A 19,554-nucleotide genomic window follows, 5' to 3' on the forward strand; every position below is an offset into this window, starting at 1 on the left:
TTAACAGAATTCATTCATTTTGCCCAAAAACAAAAGTGGTCATAACCATGTCGTTTTCTAAATCATAAATACGTTATATATGGAACATTATTGAAATCAATGAATAAAGAGGTTCTAACAGTTTCAAATTTTAAAATGATTCATTTGTTATTTGACAAAGGCCAGACTTGGCAGAATTGCGAAATCACACCTACTCAAGAAACATACGTTTCATTGTTCGTCGAGATTTATTGCATTACTTCACGGTTGTACTTTGTGTGCCCGGGTTCGAAGTTCGGATTTCCTCAAGCAGTCGCTGTTAAAATTTGCATCAGTTTTCGCTTTATTTGGTTAATTATGTCAGCCAAAAGAACTTATGCCGAAGTTGTTTTGGGAGATGACCATACTCCAGATGACGGCCAAAGCTGGATACGAGCTTACCAGCAGGAAAGCGAAGAAGACGCCCTGAAAAAGGCCATCCAGTTAAGCAAGGTATAGTCATGGTTATTTAATTTCACTGTCAGGAACCTGTTTCACCCAAGAATTATTTCTCGGTAAGGCTCTTCGGTCGGCCGGACAGCCACAAAATAAATACATTTCTGGAAATTAGTACCCTTAGCATCTCTAACTCAACACTTGCGGCTATGTTATTCTTGTTTCAGAATGAGTCATTAAGTGATAGCAGCGACGAAGAATGGTCCATTGTCCAAACTCCTGGATTTGGCAGTAAAGAAACTACATCCTCCACTACTTCCACAGTAAGTTGAAAAGTGAAAAGTTCAAAAGTTCAAAAGTTCTAATGTTCTAATGTTCGCTTTATACCAGAACTTTATACCTGCGAGAGGGATTGTATTTCCCGATCGCGGCTTCGCCGCTCACAGATAGCGGCTATAAAGAAAATAACCCTCTTGCACTCAGAGAGTGCACTCGGTAAATGGGTATCGGGTGGGGTGGAGCAGGGATAAAACCATGTACCTGTACCCCCATGTCACGAATTTATTTCAGAGCCCTACTCCCTTTATATGGATTCCTTTATCTGTGTTACTTCCGTGACTTGGGAAAAGAGGCAAAAAGACAAACAAATGAGTCCAACGAATGCAAACCATAATTAAAACCGAACTTTAAATTCAAGGATACTTGAATATTACACGGCCATGTTCATGCTTTATGTGTGATTGCTGCTCTGTATTTTTTTCAGATTGCTGGTAAGGGCAAGAAAGGAAAGCAGTTAAGAAAAAATAAACAGCCAGCTGCTCAGTTGATCATTTCGGATTCAGAGGATTTGGATGTACGTATGATTGTATTCTTAATTACAGACATCTAGTTTACTGCGGAAAATTTACGTACCAGAACATCTTTCAAAGGCTAGCATTTTCAAATTGCTAGTTTTGTTTCAATTTTACTAGAGAAAAATAATGTGATTGCTTGTGTACAAATATTGACTACACAGTGAATCGTAAAGTTATGAAATGTAACTTATTGTTTCGATGTTAATTTTTTGTAACTCTTACACTGCCAGTTTACTATTTATAGAGAAGATGGTGCAAGTGATCAGGGGGTGTTAGCAGAGGTTTTTGCGATCGCTGGAAAACGGTGCTAGCGAATGTATTAATTGTGTGTGTCTGGGTGGAGGGGGCTAGAAGGGGTTAAGAGTTACAATCCAGCTGCCATGGCAGGTTGATTTTAACTGATAGGATCAGGGCTATTAGAGGTCCGAGCTGAGCAAACAACTGTAAAATGCCCTATTAGTAATGGTCCCAAATAAGCTAGCACAATTTTGTGTATGAAATGGCACGACCTCAAGAAAATTCGTGAGTGGTGTTTTCAAAGTTCGCAAGTTGAGAACTTCAAAACATCACGAGAACCTTTTAATCGCGAATCGTACGCGAAGAAGAAGAATTCGGGTCAACTTCGAGAATCCTCGTACTCGGACTTCGAGTCAACTTCGAAACAATTCGTGTTAGCTTCGGAAATTACAATTTGGGACTAATTACACTGCTCTCGTCCAATCAGAAACCAGTACTTTTATTGAGTGCACATGAGAAATGTAATGTCTTTCTAGTTATCAGATGTTAAAACAGGAATGGCCCAAAAAAAACATTTGTATTCTTATTTTATCTAGGATGACGATGCCAGTGGACACAATGTATCGGGTCCTTCTGGTTACACTCCTATAATCGATTTGACCAAAATTCCGTCGCCAGTGAAAATAAAAAAGACAAGGTACCACAAGTGTCATTAAAAACCAATCTATTGTGCAGTACTTATCTAGAGTGAACTACATAAGGGTGTCTCAAATACGGAGCGAGGGCAGAGGCACGGAAACAATTGCTAAGGTTCGTTCCTTATTGCGCAAGACGGAAAAATCTGGGAAACTTTGACTGTAAAGGCGGCCATTTTCGCTGCAAATCTGAGTCACCTCTAGCCTGCGAACGAAGACATATTTCCGTCGGTCGTTTCTCTCGTTTCTCGGGGCAGAGAAGCGACCGCCGGAAATACGTCTGCGTTCGCAGGCTAAGTCACCTCGTACTTTATTATGCATCCACCCAGATCTGTATTAAAAGAGAACAGTAGCCCAAATTAAACAATATAGAGTGCCGTTAAAAGAAGAACTTTTTATTGTCTTCGGCTTTTCCGGGCTTCAACACAAGCATGTGAAATTATAAAGTGATGATGTTGTCATTCTTAGCGATAGGTTGATTGGCAGCATGTTGTCATGGTATCCAGGCACCGCTATGAAGACAAAAGAACATGCCCGCTCGCTTTCCCCCTCCTCCCTGCCGTGTAAATAGAAGAGCGTAACAAACACTGAGCTTTTCTAAAATTTGCCTGTTTTTCATTAACAAAAACTTGCTTCCGTCTGTTTTCGTATAAATAGGGATTCCTCCACGGACTCAGAGACAACTGATGACGACAGGATCCCGGACAACGTTCCCAAAAAAGTCAAACAAAGAAAATATGATCCTGGGATGTGGGAGAGTGCTCCAGTTTCAGAAGTGGAGAAACTTCCATTAGGCATAGACGGTTTGGTGAGATATACGATTGTCAAAGCCAAAACGTCAAAAGAAATAAGCGCAGCTCTGATAGCAGATGGTCGGAAATGGAAGAAGAGTAACGTCACGCAATGGAAACAACACGGAGAGATGCGATATGCAGACTGTCGGGGCTCTTTCAAGTGCATCAATACACATTGTCCTTTTCGTGTTCAATTTGGTGTAACAAACACAAAACAATTTAGAAATGGTTCAAGCGGCCAAGAAGCCTGTTCCATATGTGGAGAAGCAGGTGAATTTGTAATTTGCCGTGCGAGGCGCTATGTGAAGTACGGCAAAAAAAACTTACAGGTGTTTCACTGTGGGAGCCACACGTGCCCCATAACATCAAGGCCTGAAAAACCAAGAGAACGTGTGAAGGAAATGATAAAGAAACATCCTCACTTGAAGCCAGCAGAAATACAATCTGCCTTTGTTATGTCATCGCTGCGGACGGAGGAAGACTGGAAAAAAGTGGAAAAAGAAGCAACACAGCTGCTCGACAGAAAATGGATCGCCAATCAGAAGCAAAGTGTGCGCCAAGAAATTCATCCAAGTGGTGAAAATTTTGAAGCGGTAGTAACATTTAAACAATATTGCGACAAAAAAGATAGCCTCTTAATATATAAAGTAAATGATCGGCGCGGAAATCCTGACAGACCATCTTTTGTTTTTAAAACAAGTGAGGAGAAGATGAAAGCAGCTTTGACTATGGACAGGAACGGGGAACATTTCTTGAAAGACGAATATTGTTTTTTTGACGGAAAATTTAAAAGGTGCCGGAATTTTGTTACCCTTACAGCTAGTGTATACCATCCGCTACTGGAAAAGCAAATACCTCTTGCTGTTAGGGAAGCTGAACAAGAGAACTCCGAAAACATTGCGCTGTTCTGGTCTCTTTTTAACGAGGGTTTACAAAAAGTCACAGGGGACGACAAGACGGTATTTAATCCCCAAGGTTGGTGCACCGACATGGCCGGAGCTAACATGAATGGACTTCGGCAAGTTTTTGGCGATGAATCCCTGAGTCGCATAAAGAGTTGCGAGTTTCATTTCAAAGAGAGCATAAAGAAAATGGCCCGAAAATTAGGGCAGGAAGCAGGTGAGACTTTCAAAGAACTGTGCCAAAATCTCCTGACATGCCATTTAAAGGAAACTTATGTTGAGGTTAAGAAATCATTAGAAGAATTCATAAACGAAAAATCCGAGCGGCAATTTCTTTCATCCTGGCTGAGCTGGTGGGACAACAGGAAAACATTTATCTTCGGTGCATTTGCTCCGACCAACGCGCCTCGAATGAATCAGGCTGAGGTGATCCACGCTGGCTGGGCTCATAAAGATCCGTCAAACCTTTCCCTTCTCGACGCAGCTCATACGGACTCTAGGGACAGTGTACTTCTCGCAGTTGAACTTAAGTCCATTGAGCAGGGGACTTCAAAAGGTGGAACTGGCCCCTCTTATGAAGAACGGAAAAAAAAATTGCACCGCCGAGAATTGGGAAGGGCAGCCCAACTTGGTGAAGAAATGATGCGAATAGCATCGGAAAATGGTCTTTTAGTTGATCCTAATTCGGGACACCGTCCACCGGAAAACAAGACAACTCGAAAAAGAAAACAAAACAAACGTACAGATGTTCAGTCAACAGACGTTCATGCACTGCCTGGTACGAGTTCACCTAGTTTGCAGCAGCAGAACTTTGACAACTCGGGCTTCTCTTTAGAGCCAACGCAGCGGCCAGGTATAGCCACAGCCCAGCAAACAACACCGGCTTCCGCAAGCGCCCAGCCCAATGCTGTACAGTATTCAAATTCCAATACATTAAATCAACAAAGATGCTTACCGACCACAAGTCACCAAATGGAGCAGCCAGCAGCAATTATCATGGGGCGTTCGTATCATGGTGTTAACCCTCAAGAAGTTCTTCATCACTATCCTACAGTGATGGCAGGCGGCCGTCCTTTTCAACAGCATGACCCTTGGAGCACAGGACAAAACTATCCGCAGCCAACCTACGCTTCGGGCGCTGAAAGTTGGCATTCAGGATATTTCCCTCACAGGTACGAGTTAGTTACACTGCCAGGCAACGTAAAAAGTGCTATGGTTGTGGTGCAGAATTTACTGACAAGCACAGAAGTCCTCCATACAACATCGTCGTCAAGCATATGGACAGGCGACTTGTTCGGAGAGATGAGCGAACGGGAAATTTCCTTTTTAGTACAGATTACAGCAATACATATTATCACCTAGATTTTGCCCACATTCAACGCAAAAATCCCTTTTTCAATGGGCAGGTGTTTATTGCTTTTGACAAGTTGAGTTCCTTTGATAACTCTCAATGCAACATTATTGAAAATTGCAATTTAAATGTCACGGTAATTTAACATTTTGTATTGGACTGGAAATGTACACCACTTTCTCAAAATTGGAAAGAATTTCACCTAAAAAAAAATCAATCCTTTCATTCTTTTATTTTTGTTAACGTTCACTGCAAAGTACCGAGCGCCAAAAAAGTGCTCAATAAAGGTACATACGAAGAGGTATAGCCCATTATATGGAGTACACTCTCCCGTTACTGAGACACTCTGCTCTCGTTGTTGTTCGGCAGAAATATTTAGTGACATTCTTCCGTTGTGTTGTTGCTATTAAGCTTTCGCAAGCCCCTTCGAAAGGTTTTGTGACGATTTTACACGAAAAAAAAAGTTATAAGACGGAGTCGTTATTAGCACATGATTAAAAGTACCAAATCACGTTCACATACTGTGTAAATGCTTAAAATAGGCCTAGGAATAATGTAACAGGATATTACTTTATTTCAATTGATAAGTTATATTTGAAGATATGACTGTTTAGAGTGTTCTGCAATAACTTTTCGGCCACTGACTTTGAGGTTTCCTAATCTTTAACAATAGCCATTAACGCCTTAAGTGGGTGGTTAGGTAGCTTCCTCACTTTTTGACAAACATTCTTGCCAACTTTCCTTCAACAAATAACAAATTTATAGCTGTGTAGAGCAATATTTTCTCGTAAAGGATAGGGTTAGGAACCGTAGTACTGTACAAAGTTGTGCGGGTGATGCGCCAAAGATAGAAAGACCCTACGATATTTTTGGCAAGACTATTGGATAAAAACGCCTGTCAATATCAGCTTGATTGAAATCTACCTGTCGAAGAGCCACGTTGCACACAATCTGAAATAGCCATGGCAACTCAACGAAGATAAAAGGTTTTAAATTACCTGTTAGAATGGAGAAACCTGCGGCCCATAATGATGATTAGCTACATTATAGTCACAGGTCATGTTTCTACAAGTAGTCTTGTTTTGAGACGCTAACTCGATATTTTTTTGAAAGGAAATGCGACAATAACGGTTCAAAACACGTTTCGTGAAATAGTAAATAAACAAAAAAAACAGTCATTTCGCAATTTCCATGAAAAAAAAAAAAGGCGATTCACCGTTCACGGCTATGTAACCAAATCACATTTCCCGAGAAAAAAACTAGCCATGTCACGATTCACTCTAAAAAAGGGCCTCTTACGGATCACTATAATAACAATAATTAATTAAATATTAACTATTAACCATTAACTTTTAACTATTACCCACACCCACGACCTGTACCCACACCCACACCCACACCCACGACCCACGACCCACGACCATTAGTCAAACTCAGTTTTGAGGTATTTTTGGTTCACCCGCTCGAACGCTCTTGGCGCCCTATATCGAGGCTTCAATTTCACCCAACTTTGAAGATCGATTTATCACGAACTAACAAAGCCTATACAAAACAAAAACGATGGCCAGTTACTTCATGTCTTTTGAATAGACAATGGTGAGTTTCATTAACATTGAGATTGAATGAAGCTACCAGCGAGACTTTAAAGGCACCCCTATCATAGAGCCTGATCAGACACGCGAACACCGATCAAATTCAAACTCTATTTATGAAAAAGTGAGACGGCCTTTCCCAATCAAACCAACGCAGCTGGAGAGTAAGTACCATACATAATGTCATTACGGAGAGAAACCTTGCGGCCCGTCCTTGATGGAATATTTATAGCTCTCTGAACTTGCTTAATTTCGGCGATCTCCAAGTTTTGGCCGCACATTGAAAGACTCGTTAACAGGGAGTGTTGCACCAACCTCGCACGCAGATAGACATAAAATAACCCTAAATAAACGAAAAAGACATTTAAATGCATTAAAGGTCAATTGAAGGGGGAATAAGCCCTCTTTTAACGGCTTCAGCTTGGCTTACCTGCAACAGATAAAAGCTTCATTGTTCAAATTTCGCTCCATGATTTTACAAAAAAAAGGACGGTCTCTGCTGCCCAAGCACTAGATCCCTGAAGGTGCAAATGAAGTTTAGGTATCTAAGTTGCCTTTTCTCTGCCATTATCATTATGGGGAGGAGTGTGTCGGTGAGGATTTTGAATTTCATTGCAATAATTGTTGTCAAATTTAGAATTCCTCCACGCTAAACCTGCACACAATTGCAAAACATCTCGTACCTCGTCTTACGACCCACTAAACTTTCCCGTCATCGGCGCTAACACACACCCACTCACCTATATCCTACCTATGGGCCTGGCCCGTTCCCTCTGGCACAAAAGACGATTGTGGTATTGGCTAAAATTAAGTTGACGATTCCGTGATGACAAAAGTAAAGGTTTATTTTTTATATGCTGTACCAGGAGATGCTTAGCACTGCTTTTACCGCATAGGCGTAGGCAAATCTCTCGGAGGCTTTGGCAAGCCCCATAATTACCTTAGCGAATGGTTCTTAGCTTTACCCGCATTAGTCCTTGTTCCTTGGGGGGGGGGGTGGGGGGGAGGGGGGGTGGGACGGATGCTCACTTCTAGCGTTCATAACTCTGAAAAGTTGAGCAAACGATCAGCAAATTTCGTGACATTTCCTAAAATTCCATAGGATTTTGACGTGTCAAAATTTTGTTTATATATGGTTGACATTTTCACGGGAACCGCTTTTTATTTTTTCTATTTTGGTAGTTTTTTCCCCGTTTCTTTCATGTTTCAATGTATTTCAGCTGTTTTGTCTTCGTTTACGAATTTTTAAATAAAATGTCGTTTCTTTGCTGACTCCCTAACTTCCAACGTGGTGCCTCAGACTCAAATGGCGTATTGTCGACATCATGTGGCAACGGAATCTTTTTCAAAACCGTTCTACGTATGAAGATTCATAAAGTCCGTTACTTTCCTAAAATTGAAACCTATGGCAAAGAAAGTGTAGTCAATGTACAAAACAGTGAAACGGGTTCTTCGAATGCTCTTACAGTTTTTTTGGTAAAAGCCTATTCATGATAATTCCCTCCGTAACAACCAATAAACTAAAACAAATGTGGACTGTCAGTAAAATACAGAAAAAGTACGTAATAAATCCGTATTATTTGGTATGCATTTAGACCAAGCGGTCCCTTATTGGTTGCTGAAAAAAATAATAAAGGCATCTAAACAGTCCTACTTTCTAGACTAAAATGACATCCATTAAAATAAAATCCGGCTCCCAAACGTATTGCTGAAAAGCAAAATAGATTTTAAAATACTCTAGAAATCCGAGGTTGCTTTTAAGGTAAATACAAAATTATGAGTCATAATAACTTCTAAATGCGTGGCATTACATTTCCCATTAGCTGGATCATGGGCTCCTGGGTTTGTCACTTACGAGATGTTTTGCAATTGTGTGCAGGTTTAACGTGGAGGAATTTTAGATTTGACAACTCTTATTGCAATAAAATTCAAAGTCCTCACAGACAGCCTCCTTTCCTCAGTACCTCACAAGTGCTATTATTACTGGGTTGCCAGTATGGCAATCCCAGTCGGAAAGTGGGTGAGATTTGCTTGTTTTATTTTTTCTTTTTTTTTATTTTCCGTGTCGGTAAAAGTCTTGCCTGTCACTCCCCTGCTAAGTGGTATCTTTTTGCATAGAGTCTTCTGCTCGTATTTTCTTAGGATAGAGAGGGTAGTGGAAATGCGTAGATTTCTCTGGTGGACACAGTAGAATGATAAACTTAACCGGCAATGGCGTCGAAAGTCATGTAACGCGAAAGGCGCCAGGAAGGTCGGTATCAGAAATCAGCGAAATGCTAGCTGGGTTCAAAAGCGATCGCAGGGGCCGAAATCCCGGGATGATTCGTTTGGTACGACGCTCCAACGCCATGACTGGAGGTACTGCGTTTTTCTCTCTTGTTCAAACATTCTGTCGGCGCATGCGTAAATGTTCTGGCTCTCCGATAAGAGCATACCAAAAAAACAGATGATGGCTTTTACAAGGAATTTACATTTCATTTGATTCTACAGCCATAAACGTATCGCAAGAACTGTGCGTGTCGCGTCTTCTCGAGACAGAGGTGAGAGATGGCTTCATGCAGACTGGAACGCCTTAAGGTGGCTCAAAGCTCAGTTTCCGGCACTTTCCAAGACGTAGATTTTTGATGGGTCATAATTACTACTTTTTATCAATTGATGCTACAATTATCAAATTACTGCCCAGTCACTAGCAAACACGCTGGTATTATTTTTGTGACACAATAGGTTACCATAGCAATACTATGACCTGTTAAAAACACCCTTAATTTCAGCTTTAAGCTCTTATATTTAAAAACGGCACGGTGAACCCCATGTACAGAATTTTTTTAAACTTTGCCAAAAGTTACATCTTAATCCTGATAATCAAAATTCTGTTATAAGAAAAAATTTCACCATGCCGTTTTTGAAATGTAAGCGCTTATAGCTGAAATTAAGGGTGTTTTAAGCAGGTCATAGTATTGCTATGGTAACCTATTGTGTCACAAAAATAATACCAACGTGTACACCAGTGATTGAGCAGTTTTTTGATACCATGATTGTAGCATCAACTGATGAAGAGTGGCTATAATGACACATCAAAATCTAAGTCTTGGAATGTGTTGGAAACTGTTTTGAGCGACCTTTAATGCTTTGTCGTAAAAAAGGGGGTTCACGATTGAATTTGTCTCTCTGACCTTTCTGTGGACGAATTCCAAGACCGACCGATACATTTTGGGCAAGCTTTGAAAGCTGAAACTTCAATCAATGCTGTATTTTGCTGGTAGGACTGGGTGGCCCGACACTTACAAAAAAATCTATAAAATGACAATCGGGGGTCTTTCCTTGTCATGAAATGGCAGAATTGCCCAGAATTCTTTCTGGGCATGAACGAGGAAACTTGAGAAGCACGAGAGTGGCCCTCATCAAATGGCTGAAGCGCGGCTGGAGGAAAAAGTGAGAAGAAACTTTCTAGCCAGAAACTAAGGAGTGGCCCTGGTGTGCTACTTTTTAGGAACCTGTTTTTCCCGCCAAAATTATCATATTTCCCTTGACACTGAGATAAATATATTTTGGTTGGCTTTTAAATAAGTGGGCCGAGCGTGCTGATTTTCCCAAAGGGAGACGTTCTATAAATAAATCTACTCCGGAAAGGGTCGCCTTGATGAATGAGCTCCTGATAAAATCAACTGAATTGCTAAACTATCATCCTTAAGTACATAATATTATCTGTGCTCGTTCAACGTCAATTTGTGAGTGAGGCTAAAGATAACACATTATACTAGTGTCTTCGCCATGAACACAGTTGTGGGTTCCCCAGCCTGAATGCTTGCAGAAATATAGCGAAGCCTCTCCACCATTGCATTCAACATCATCTAACCAGATTTTTCCCGTTCCCTCGCCGTATTTTGCAGCCTGGTATTGATAGGACGCCCCCCGGAAACCGAGCTGACGACATGCCACGTGGGCGTCGTTGATATCCCAGCCATCATCGCACACTGTCCCCCATTGGCCGTTATAATAGACTTCAACACGGCCACAGAAAGGTCCTCCATCAGCCAGACGGATGAGGGAAGAGGCATACGAACAATCGGCACTGGCATCACCGCTGTGAGTGCAATCATGGGTACCCCATCCACGATGTCCGCATTTGTATACGTGAGTTTCGCTTCCAGAGCAAGCTACATCATCCAGCCAAATAGGACCGGTGCCTCGACCATAATAGGAGCCGTGGTACGCTGCAGAAGCGCGGGGGAAGCCAATCTCTCTGCAGATTATTCTGGCATCGTTTATATCCCATCCATCGTCGCATACCGTGCCCCACTGGTCATTATAGAAAATCTCTACTCTGCCTTTTCTTAAAGAATGATGTCCCCTGAGACGAACAGAGCCATCCGCAATTGCTGTTCGCCAGAAAGATTTTTAAAAAAAAGGTAGAAATTGATTAGTACATCAGTTTTCAAGTCATACTGTCTTTTGCGGTCCCTTTAGAGGGGCCAGATGAGATAGGGTTATAGGGTGGTATGGCATCTTGCGGTGGGAGGCGTGGTGGCCTCATGGTTAGTGTGCTCGATTCCGGATCGAGTAGTCCGTGTTCGCGTCCTGGCCGGGGATATTGTGTTGTGTTCTTGGGCAAAACACTTTACTCCCACGGTGCCTCTCTCCACCCAGGTGTATAAATGGGTACCGGCGAATTTAATGCTTGGGGTAACCCTGCGATGGACTGGCATCCCACCCAGGGGAGAGTAGAAATACTCCTAGTCGCTTCATGCTACAGAAACCGGAGATAAGCGCCAGCCTGATGGGCCTTCTAGGCTCGTAAGCAGACTTTACTATGGCGTCATGAATGCTCCAATGAACCATGGTTTTCTATGGCCCTCCAGTTTGAAGAGAGGGTAAGGATTGAAGGCTGAAGAAACCTTCCCTCTTAAAAGTAGCCGTTTTACATAAACCCCCCTAACCCAAAAGTGTCGATCGATTTAGAATGCGGGTCCCGCCAAATTAAGGTGATTCCTCAGAAAAAAAAAAAAAAGAAAAAAGTTTTCAAGATTTTCAAGATTTTCTTGAAACTTTCCCTAAATGTTCCCTACTAATCCCTGCTTTGAGAACTACAATAAAAACGATTAGTCACCGTGCTTGCTTAAGAGATATAATGGCCCAATCTTACCCCATTGATGTCTGTACTGATACTAATCACGCGCGTTATTTCATCGGCTCAGGGTACATTTTGCGGTATCTAAACGAAAGGGTTTTTAAAGTAACACTTGAAAACACACCTGATAGGTAGAAAGTCTAGAGCATATCGAACACTGTTTTATTTAGTTTGTGGAAAAATTACTCAACTTAAAACGACGTGGACTCAAAAAGTTTCTCGAGTCGTTGTTTTCAAGATCATAATTTACATCCCTAGGTAAGGGGCTTTGTATACGTCTTTAGCTATATCTTTTCTTCCTTCAATAAATTTTTATTTTTTTTAATTATTTAAAGAGATAATTTGTACACCAAAATTATACAATAAAAAATGTAGGTCATCTTACTCGTTTAAGAGTGAAACACCATCGTACCTGTCTATCTTGATTATCGTAGATCGAAACAACAAAATTCGCCATGTTCTCGCAAAGAGTTATGGGTCGTACACAACTTCTCTCGTGTGTTTTGAGAACTGTTTCAGCGTGTATGATCGACTTTAAATATTTGATCAACTGCAGTGTCTCCTTTATTTTACAGTGAGTGTTGGATCCCCCTTTCGCTAAAATTTCAAAATGATCCCATTTTAAACTGTGAACAGTTGATGTAACATGGTCGGCATGATAATTTCACATGATGCGTTAATATCTGATGATTGTCACCACTGTTTGTGTGTTAAATGGCCAAAAAAAAAGAGTATTTACGACAAAATCTAAAAACGTTTGGATTATCAGCAGTTTCAAAACTTCACTGCTTACATAATGTACCGTGATGTGATACTACTCACTTATTTATTTTTTAAAATTTGTATTTTGTATAATTCTTTTTGTTAGATGATTGATGTAGCCATGCATTGTTGGAGGAATGAAGCTGTTGATTAATATTAATAAATTAATATCACTTCAATGCAAACGCCGTGAAATTCGCAAGAAAGCAAACGAGGGACTATAGGCAGAAATGCACCTTATTATATGACTAGCTCCGTGAGCGGGCAAGATGAACCAAATCGCGCGCTGTGATTGGCTACCCGAGCGGGCAAGATATTTTGCCCGCTCGGGATTTCTCGCTTGGTTCAGCAAGATCAAAGATCATTTTTTGGTGTTTTAAGTCATATAATAAATCCTTTATTGACCAAGCTTGTTCAGTCAAGATGGCTGGATATTGGCCTCGTTCTTTTTTTGCGTGTTTATGGACCTCGACCTCGTCTCGGTCCATAAACACGCAAAAAAAGAACTTGGCCAATATCCAGCCATCTTGACCCCACGCTTGGTTAATAACCCATATTTATGAGAGATGCCCAATTTTTGGCTTCCAACACGAAGTGTCCCTTTACTTTAGTCTAAGCCTTTGCTACCTATTTCCAACAAAAAGGTAAGGGTAAAGGTTAGCGTTATTTTTAGCTTAGGGTAAGTCAGCAGTACGAATGTACTGGCTACTTTGGTCACTATCCACGTAAGATGAATTATCATAACCACTTGTTATTTTTTTCTTCCCTTTATTATATTTTGATTAATTGATTTCTTGTTTGCTCTTTTACTATTACTATATGTTCTTTTTCCTTTTTTTTTTTTTTTTTGTAAATAGCGCGAAATAAGCTTTCACTTGAAATGCAGATGTTTATCCCTAAGTTACTTGAGGAACAGCATTTGGGGAACACTGTGACGTTAATTGTCTATGTTCCGAGACACGAGTGATGAAGAGCAAGGGGACACTTCCTGGCGCTTATTGAAATTGGCATGCATCTAATTAGGGTCAATCTGGACATACATCTGAATGGCGAGAGAACGCAAAGGATCATTTCTCACTCCAAAAGGATTAGGGAGACGTGAGAATGGTTCACCTTGGACGGTGCCGTTTGGGTATATTTTTGTTCACCGTAAAAGATGCTAGCAATGTACGACATTGATGCACGGAAACAAGAAATCTTAATTTGTAAATCTGTTGAATGAGAGGCTCGCCCTTCTTGAATTATATGATACTTTATTAGAGAGTCTCCATGGGATGAGAGGGAATATGTTATCTTAGTTCACAATTTAATACCTTCATAACGTGCCACAAATCCACTCTTTATCACAGAGCCGTCTGTTGTGAAGCGGACATAGAGTTGAATCGAAGTGCTTATGATGGGCTGCGGAACAGAATTTCCACTGAATTTGCCCAAAAGACGGGAGGACGTTGAACCCCCATTGTACACGGACACATAATCACAGCAACTTTCAGTTTGAAATCGAGAAAAGGTCAGTTGCAGATTCGCATTCGAGGTGAACCTCCAGTAGCAATCCATTTTGTGAGTGTATGCTATTTTTTTGTTTGACCTTATCACCCCACTTGGTTTGTTTGGGTCAACAAACAATAAGCCAGTCAGACAGGAATGTGAAACTGTCACAGTAGGTGCTGAGGGAAAACAGCAATTAAATACATTAACTGGATGTACTATATAAAACGTATAGTAAACAAGTGTCCCGTACTTTTGAAACAAAAAAAAAATCATAAACAAGTACTGACCGACCAAGAATGACTTAAATCTCTTGTTAAAACCTTACGTAGTATCATGTCTCTTCTCTATAATGCTATCAGAATAATTCGCTATCCCGTCAATCGTTATAAATTTCTTGCTAAGTTCAATTGCACTTAAGGCCTTGTTTGGTATTCACAGCGGTTGTTATTTTTTCCTTCAATGCATTTAGAGGTACACTCCTTTTCCAAAGTATTCTCAGCTCTTTCTTTTGTTTCAGCGTAGAAAGTATTTCTCATTGTATGGTAATATACCAACAGTTTGAATGCAAAATCGTACCCATATTTCCCGATTACATTACAAGGAGGAAGTTACCTGCGCAATATTTCCCATTACCAATGTATCCTGGCTTGCAAGTACAGTGGTAAGAGCCAAGGGTATTGTAGCATGACGCGTGTGTGTGACAGACGGGGAAGGAAGTACTGCATTCATAAATATCTACAACAAAAAAGGGGCAAAAGTTTCGTTCAAATGTAACAGAAAAGATAGGCCGTCATCCTGACCTGTCAATGTGAGTCTAAGATCTGAGGTGAAAAGAAGATGGAGGAAGAGAGTATTGAGTGGACCACGAGAGGGAACGAAGAAGAAAAGGACGAAAAGACTGAGGTCGCGAAAAGGAAGGATCACGATAGGAGAAGAAAGAAACGGATAATGAGTACGGGAAGAGGTAATAACAGGAGAGAAAGAACTTACAAAAAGGGGGCGCAGAGAAAACATTGCTGTCGCTGATGCAGTGTCACAGGTGTGCCTGAAAAAGTAGAACATAGCTCAGGCAGTCACAATGGCCCAAGGTACAGGCCCGATCACAGCATCCATTTTCTGACAAACAACTTCCCAGAACCCCCCAAAGGAGGGGCCAGCACGACAACAGTTTATCAGCAGGTCCCTGCAGGGGAACCTGAGAGCACGCACTGCAGGAGGAACAAAAAGTTCCGTTAAGTGATGAGTTACATATATACAGTTTGACTTGACTTGACATGACTTGAATGACTCGATCGTCAAAACAACGAATTACGGGCCGGATGTATGTATTCTTGGAACAACACTTGTTTTACACCAAAACTACAGAGAATGAGCTAATTAATGCTTTTTCGATCAAAATGAATACATGTACACTGTCTACCATAAACAACATCTTAGCCTGTCTTCACCTGTACAGTTCCTACCGGTCTGAGAGTAAATGTCGGCGCCAATTCAATCCTCGCTTGGCGATTATTTATATACATGCAATTTCCTGGTAGACAGAAGGTTTTATTTTTCAACGAGGTTCTCACCTTAACAACCATTCCTACATTTTTGCTAATGCCGTAGGTAATCGTATCAATATCTCCATACCTTTTATAATTTCTGCACTTCCGAAATACTTTTACTCCCTCTCACTTGCGTTTGGTCAGTAAGCCCACTGAGTCTGTTGCCACCTTCCTCTGAAAAATGCGGCTTAAATACCTATTTTATATTCCATAAAATCCATACTTGGTGTTTACGTAGCTATGCGGAAATTGTCCGTACCTGCAGAACGAACTTATCTTTAACCGCAAAAAAGCTGTTGCCTCCAGGGTAAAAATAATGCGAGATTTATCGGCCGACGTCGTCGGAGCGCAAACCTTCCGTGTATTTCGACAGACGATGAATGACCAATTCATAGGAATAAAAATCGGTGCAATTGAAAAAATCTGTTGCAGTGCAACCGATTTTTGAAGAAAAAATTGAAGGAACTTTAACGTAGCCAGGATAAGTCATGATAAAAAAAATTTGAATGGGCGTTCTCTGGCTAAAAATATTAAAAATTGCAAGCTTTCGACCACTGGAACTGTGGTCTTCAAAGGGCAAAAAGAACGCATCGTTGAAGATCACAGTCCTAGTGGTCGAAAGCTCGCAATTTTTAATATTTTTAGCCAGAGAACGCCCATTCAAGTTTTTTTATCAGAATTTTTGAAGTCGGGCCGACACTCAGAGAGAAACCGGTATGTCATTCAAAGGGTATGCGAAAGGGTGATGCGCAAAAATACCGGTTAAAAAAAAATAAAAGCGTCCAAATTAAAATGGCGGATACTAAAAGGACCACGGGGAGATCTTTGGAGGAAAATTACATTTTTACACAATTTACACGGTACGATTTATCGGCCCACCAAATCGTACCTTGTAAACTGGCCCTAAGAGAACGTTAAGAGAACTGAAAACTGTCAATGAAGTAAAAAACCTTGGCTACGCGGATACGCAGTGGAAACATCAAGCTTAGTGGATACGCGGAAACGCACTCGTTTTCCTGGTTCCCAGTATTTCTCCTTTCTTTAGCGTCAAACAAAAAGAGCTTTCAATTTACAGTTCCGTTAACTACACTTTTTACGAGATCGTGTGAAGACTATACGCCAAAATAAAACTAAATAACAAATGACTGTGCATTAGATACCTCGTTCTTGAAACGTGGCGTCAACAACATTGCCTCGTTCTAGCTTTCATTTTAAGGTTTGGTTAACTACACTTTTCTCGAAATAGCACTCGATTCCTGATTAGCCTAAGCGCTCTTTTGAGTGATTAGCCTAAGCACTATTGTAAAATTTTATCTTTCTTTTTGTAACTCGAGAGTAACTCTCTAGTTGAGCTTGAGCAACTCGAGAGTAACTCAATATCAACCCAATATCAACTCAATCTGCAAGAATGGAGAATTAGGACGATATTCAGTGAGCAGATCAAAGTAGATGAGGAAGCCTCAGGTCGGGGCGAAGCTGCAACGTTTTGTGGCCGCATTGAAGTTAGCCGCAGTCAACTGTGACAAATAAGAAGGGTTCGATGAGATTTGCCGAAGAACAAAAGAGAACGTTCAACATGAGCCTATCCAAATAGTGGCAGAAGTCAACAAATTGGCACGTTATCCAGGAGTTTCGCAATGGAACGTTATATCTTGTGCATGCAGTTCGTGCATAAGAATCGTTCTCTTGACTTGAAAGCGTATTAGGAAATATTGCTGTTATCGCTTTTTTCCAGTTTGCAATATTTCCATTTTATATAAGTGTTGTCTTTTCATTGGCTTGGTTTTTACTATGGCGAAAAGCAACAACTTATGCTGGCGCATAATGCCTACATAGAGGATACTAGGGATCAAGAGCTACTCAGTTTGCTGATGTTCCTTGTGTTAATTCTTAATATGCTTGCGTTGCTTCTGTTGTGAAAATCAAACATTTAAGGCAAAACTACCAACAGGCCACAAACAGCTAATGCAGTTTTGGAGGCAGGCCTAAGCATGTGTAAATTACTGAGACTGATGAAATCAACTTTTGACTGTGCGGCCCCCTTTGCTTGTCCGGTCGTAATCCCCAACCCGTTGCCGATTTTTAGCCAGGGATTTTTATATAAATTTCCCCTCGGCAATGCAGATAGGACTTTTTTAGCGAATTTTAAAATCTCTTCTCTATAAACGTGAGCAGTCTATTTAAGATATTGCTCTGTGATAACATCTATGATTGCCACGGTCTTTGTTATTCTCAAGATGTCTTAGTCCGAGTACACGAAATGAAACGCTTCATCGTTCTCGTCGGAATCCGTCTGGCGCCGCCCACCCTTCACCATACTATGCAGACTTTGTGGTCAATAAGTAAAAATAAGAAGCCAGAAGCTAGGTAAAAGTAATGTTGCAGTGTTATCAAACGTATCCAAAAAAGACTCTCCAGTACCACAAATGTTTAGCGGGCACGAATTGAGGGTTAGGGTTAGGCCTATGGTTTATCGTCATCATTTCTTTTCACATAACCTGCATTTCAAATCTATATACATATAGTTAATCGAGTCCTTTCACAGCAATACATCAGCCCAAATAATTCACCTGCTCCCAGCTGAGTGGCTCCATAGCTCAGTTGTTAGAGTGTTGCACCGGAATTGCAGAGGTCATTGCTGGTTCGAATGCTGTTTGAAACCGCATGAATATTTTAGGTGTCTTTAATAGACAGACCTGGGCTGGGCTTTGAATTTTTAGAAAAGATTGATTGAAACACTTGACATACCTTGGGGTTTACATGGAATGCACCTATGGTTGGTGCCTGACGAGTACGTGGTGGCAAACTGATGGGTAGCAGTTCTCGCAAATGATAATGCAACTAGCAAGATGCATAGTTGCATACCTGGAGAAAAGTTGGCTGAGTCAAAAGTTCTGAATTCTCTGACATCTTATTCATCGACATGCCAATGACTGCCATAATATTCTCCAGCGGTTTACGTTGAAACTTCATTTAGGATGCAGAGTAAGAGACAAAGTGACTCCTCCAGGTACGCCAGCTACAAGATGTTCATAACGAATAATTAGCAACTAATCACCTCAGTATCCGTGGCTAGTACTGGATATTTACCAAGCCGCGAAAAGATGATTTTAACTCATTTTATTCCTGCAACGATTACAATGTTTTCCAGCGCAAATCCCGCGTACGTTGCTCGGAGGTGAATAGCAATGGATATTCGAAATTTGAGTAGCCAATTATAGCAAGCCTGCAACGCTATACACTGTTCTAGTGTATATTAAAACAAGTTATTGACGAGACTTGAGGAGATTGCGACCGATCAGGAATTGTTTGACGCTCACTTCTAATGTAAATGGCTTGGAAAGACCAAATAATGTTTTCCCGACAGATAAATGATAATTGAAGACAAGATAAAACAAAAACTACCCTTTCTGAGTTTCATCAAAGACATCTATCTTTTGAACTCACACGCAAACGACCCAATCCTCCTAAGAGAAAAAGGTCAGCTTGGCCGTGAAATAGGCGTCCATGGAAGCCGCTTTCTAGATGTGTTTACACACTACGTTGTTGCCGCCATATATTGCAAAAGAAGTAGTTCATGCTTTTAGCTATGTCAAACAGCATGGACACACAGCCCTTGCATCAATAGAGTCATGAATGCATTCAATAAGATGTGAAGGGCACTCTCATTACACTCCTATTCACGAGTGCAATCATGAATACCTAAGAAGAAGCTATGAGATTAGAGAACGAATCTTTGTGTCACGTGATAATTATTTCCAATTTATTTTTAGATTGCGCCCATGTT

The 19,554-nt window shown here is 40.9% G+C and overlaps 2 protein-coding genes across 2 annotated transcripts; one reads left to right on the forward strand and one right to left on the reverse strand.

The window, feature by feature from the left end:
* The first annotated feature begins 336 nt into the window (after positions 1–336).
* LOC138002669 (uncharacterized) lies at positions 337–5,258 on the forward strand. Its single transcript, XM_068848669.1, has 5 exons — positions 337–471; positions 642–737; positions 1,178–1,267; positions 2,102–2,202; positions 2,858–5,258. Exons 1-5 carry the CDS (start codon positions 337–339, stop codon positions 5,256–5,258), a joined length of 2,823 nt encoding a protein of 940 aa, XP_068704770.1.
* Positions 5,259–10,577: 5,319 nt separating this feature from the next.
* LOC138002670 (neurotrypsin-like) lies at positions 10,578–14,286 on the reverse strand. Its single transcript, XM_068848670.1, has 2 exons — positions 14,043–14,286; positions 10,578–11,218 (listed from the first exon to the last, which is right to left on the reverse strand). Exons 1-2 carry the CDS (start codon positions 14,284–14,286, stop codon positions 10,578–10,580), a joined length of 885 nt encoding a protein of 294 aa, XP_068704771.1.
* Between the last annotated feature and the right edge of the window lie 5,268 nt (positions 14,287–19,554).

Source organism: Montipora foliosa, chromosome 5 (assembly GCF_036669935.1).
Source record: "Montipora foliosa isolate CH-2021 chromosome 5, ASM3666993v2, whole genome shotgun sequence".
Taxonomy (NCBI): domain Eukaryota; kingdom Metazoa; phylum Cnidaria; class Anthozoa; order Scleractinia; family Acroporidae; genus Montipora; species Montipora foliosa.

What these genes read in the sequence shown, in the direction of transcription:
- LOC138002669 (XM_068848669.1), top strand. Translation starts at nt 337, where the DNA reads ATGTCAGCCAAAAGAACTTATGCCGAAGTTGTTTTGGGAGATGACCAT. An exon ending in AGGCCATCCAGTTAAGCAAG is followed by an intron (nt 472 to 641) that starts GTATAGTCATGG and finishes TTCTTGTTTCAG; the next exon opens with AATGAGTCATTAAGTGATAG. An exon ending in CGGATTCAGAGGATTTGGAT is followed by an intron (nt 1,268 to 2,101) that starts GTACGTATGATT and finishes TATTTTATCTAG; the next exon opens with GATGACGATGCCAGTGGACA.
- LOC138002670 (XM_068848670.1), bottom strand. Translation starts at nt 14,286, where the DNA reads ATGGATTGCTACTGGAGGTTCACCTCGAATGCGAATCTGCAACTGACC. An exon ending in ATTTGTGGCACGTTATGAAG is followed by an intron (nt 11,219 to 14,042) that starts GTATTAAATTGT and finishes TCTGGCGAACAG; the next exon opens with CAATTGCGGATGGCTCTGTT.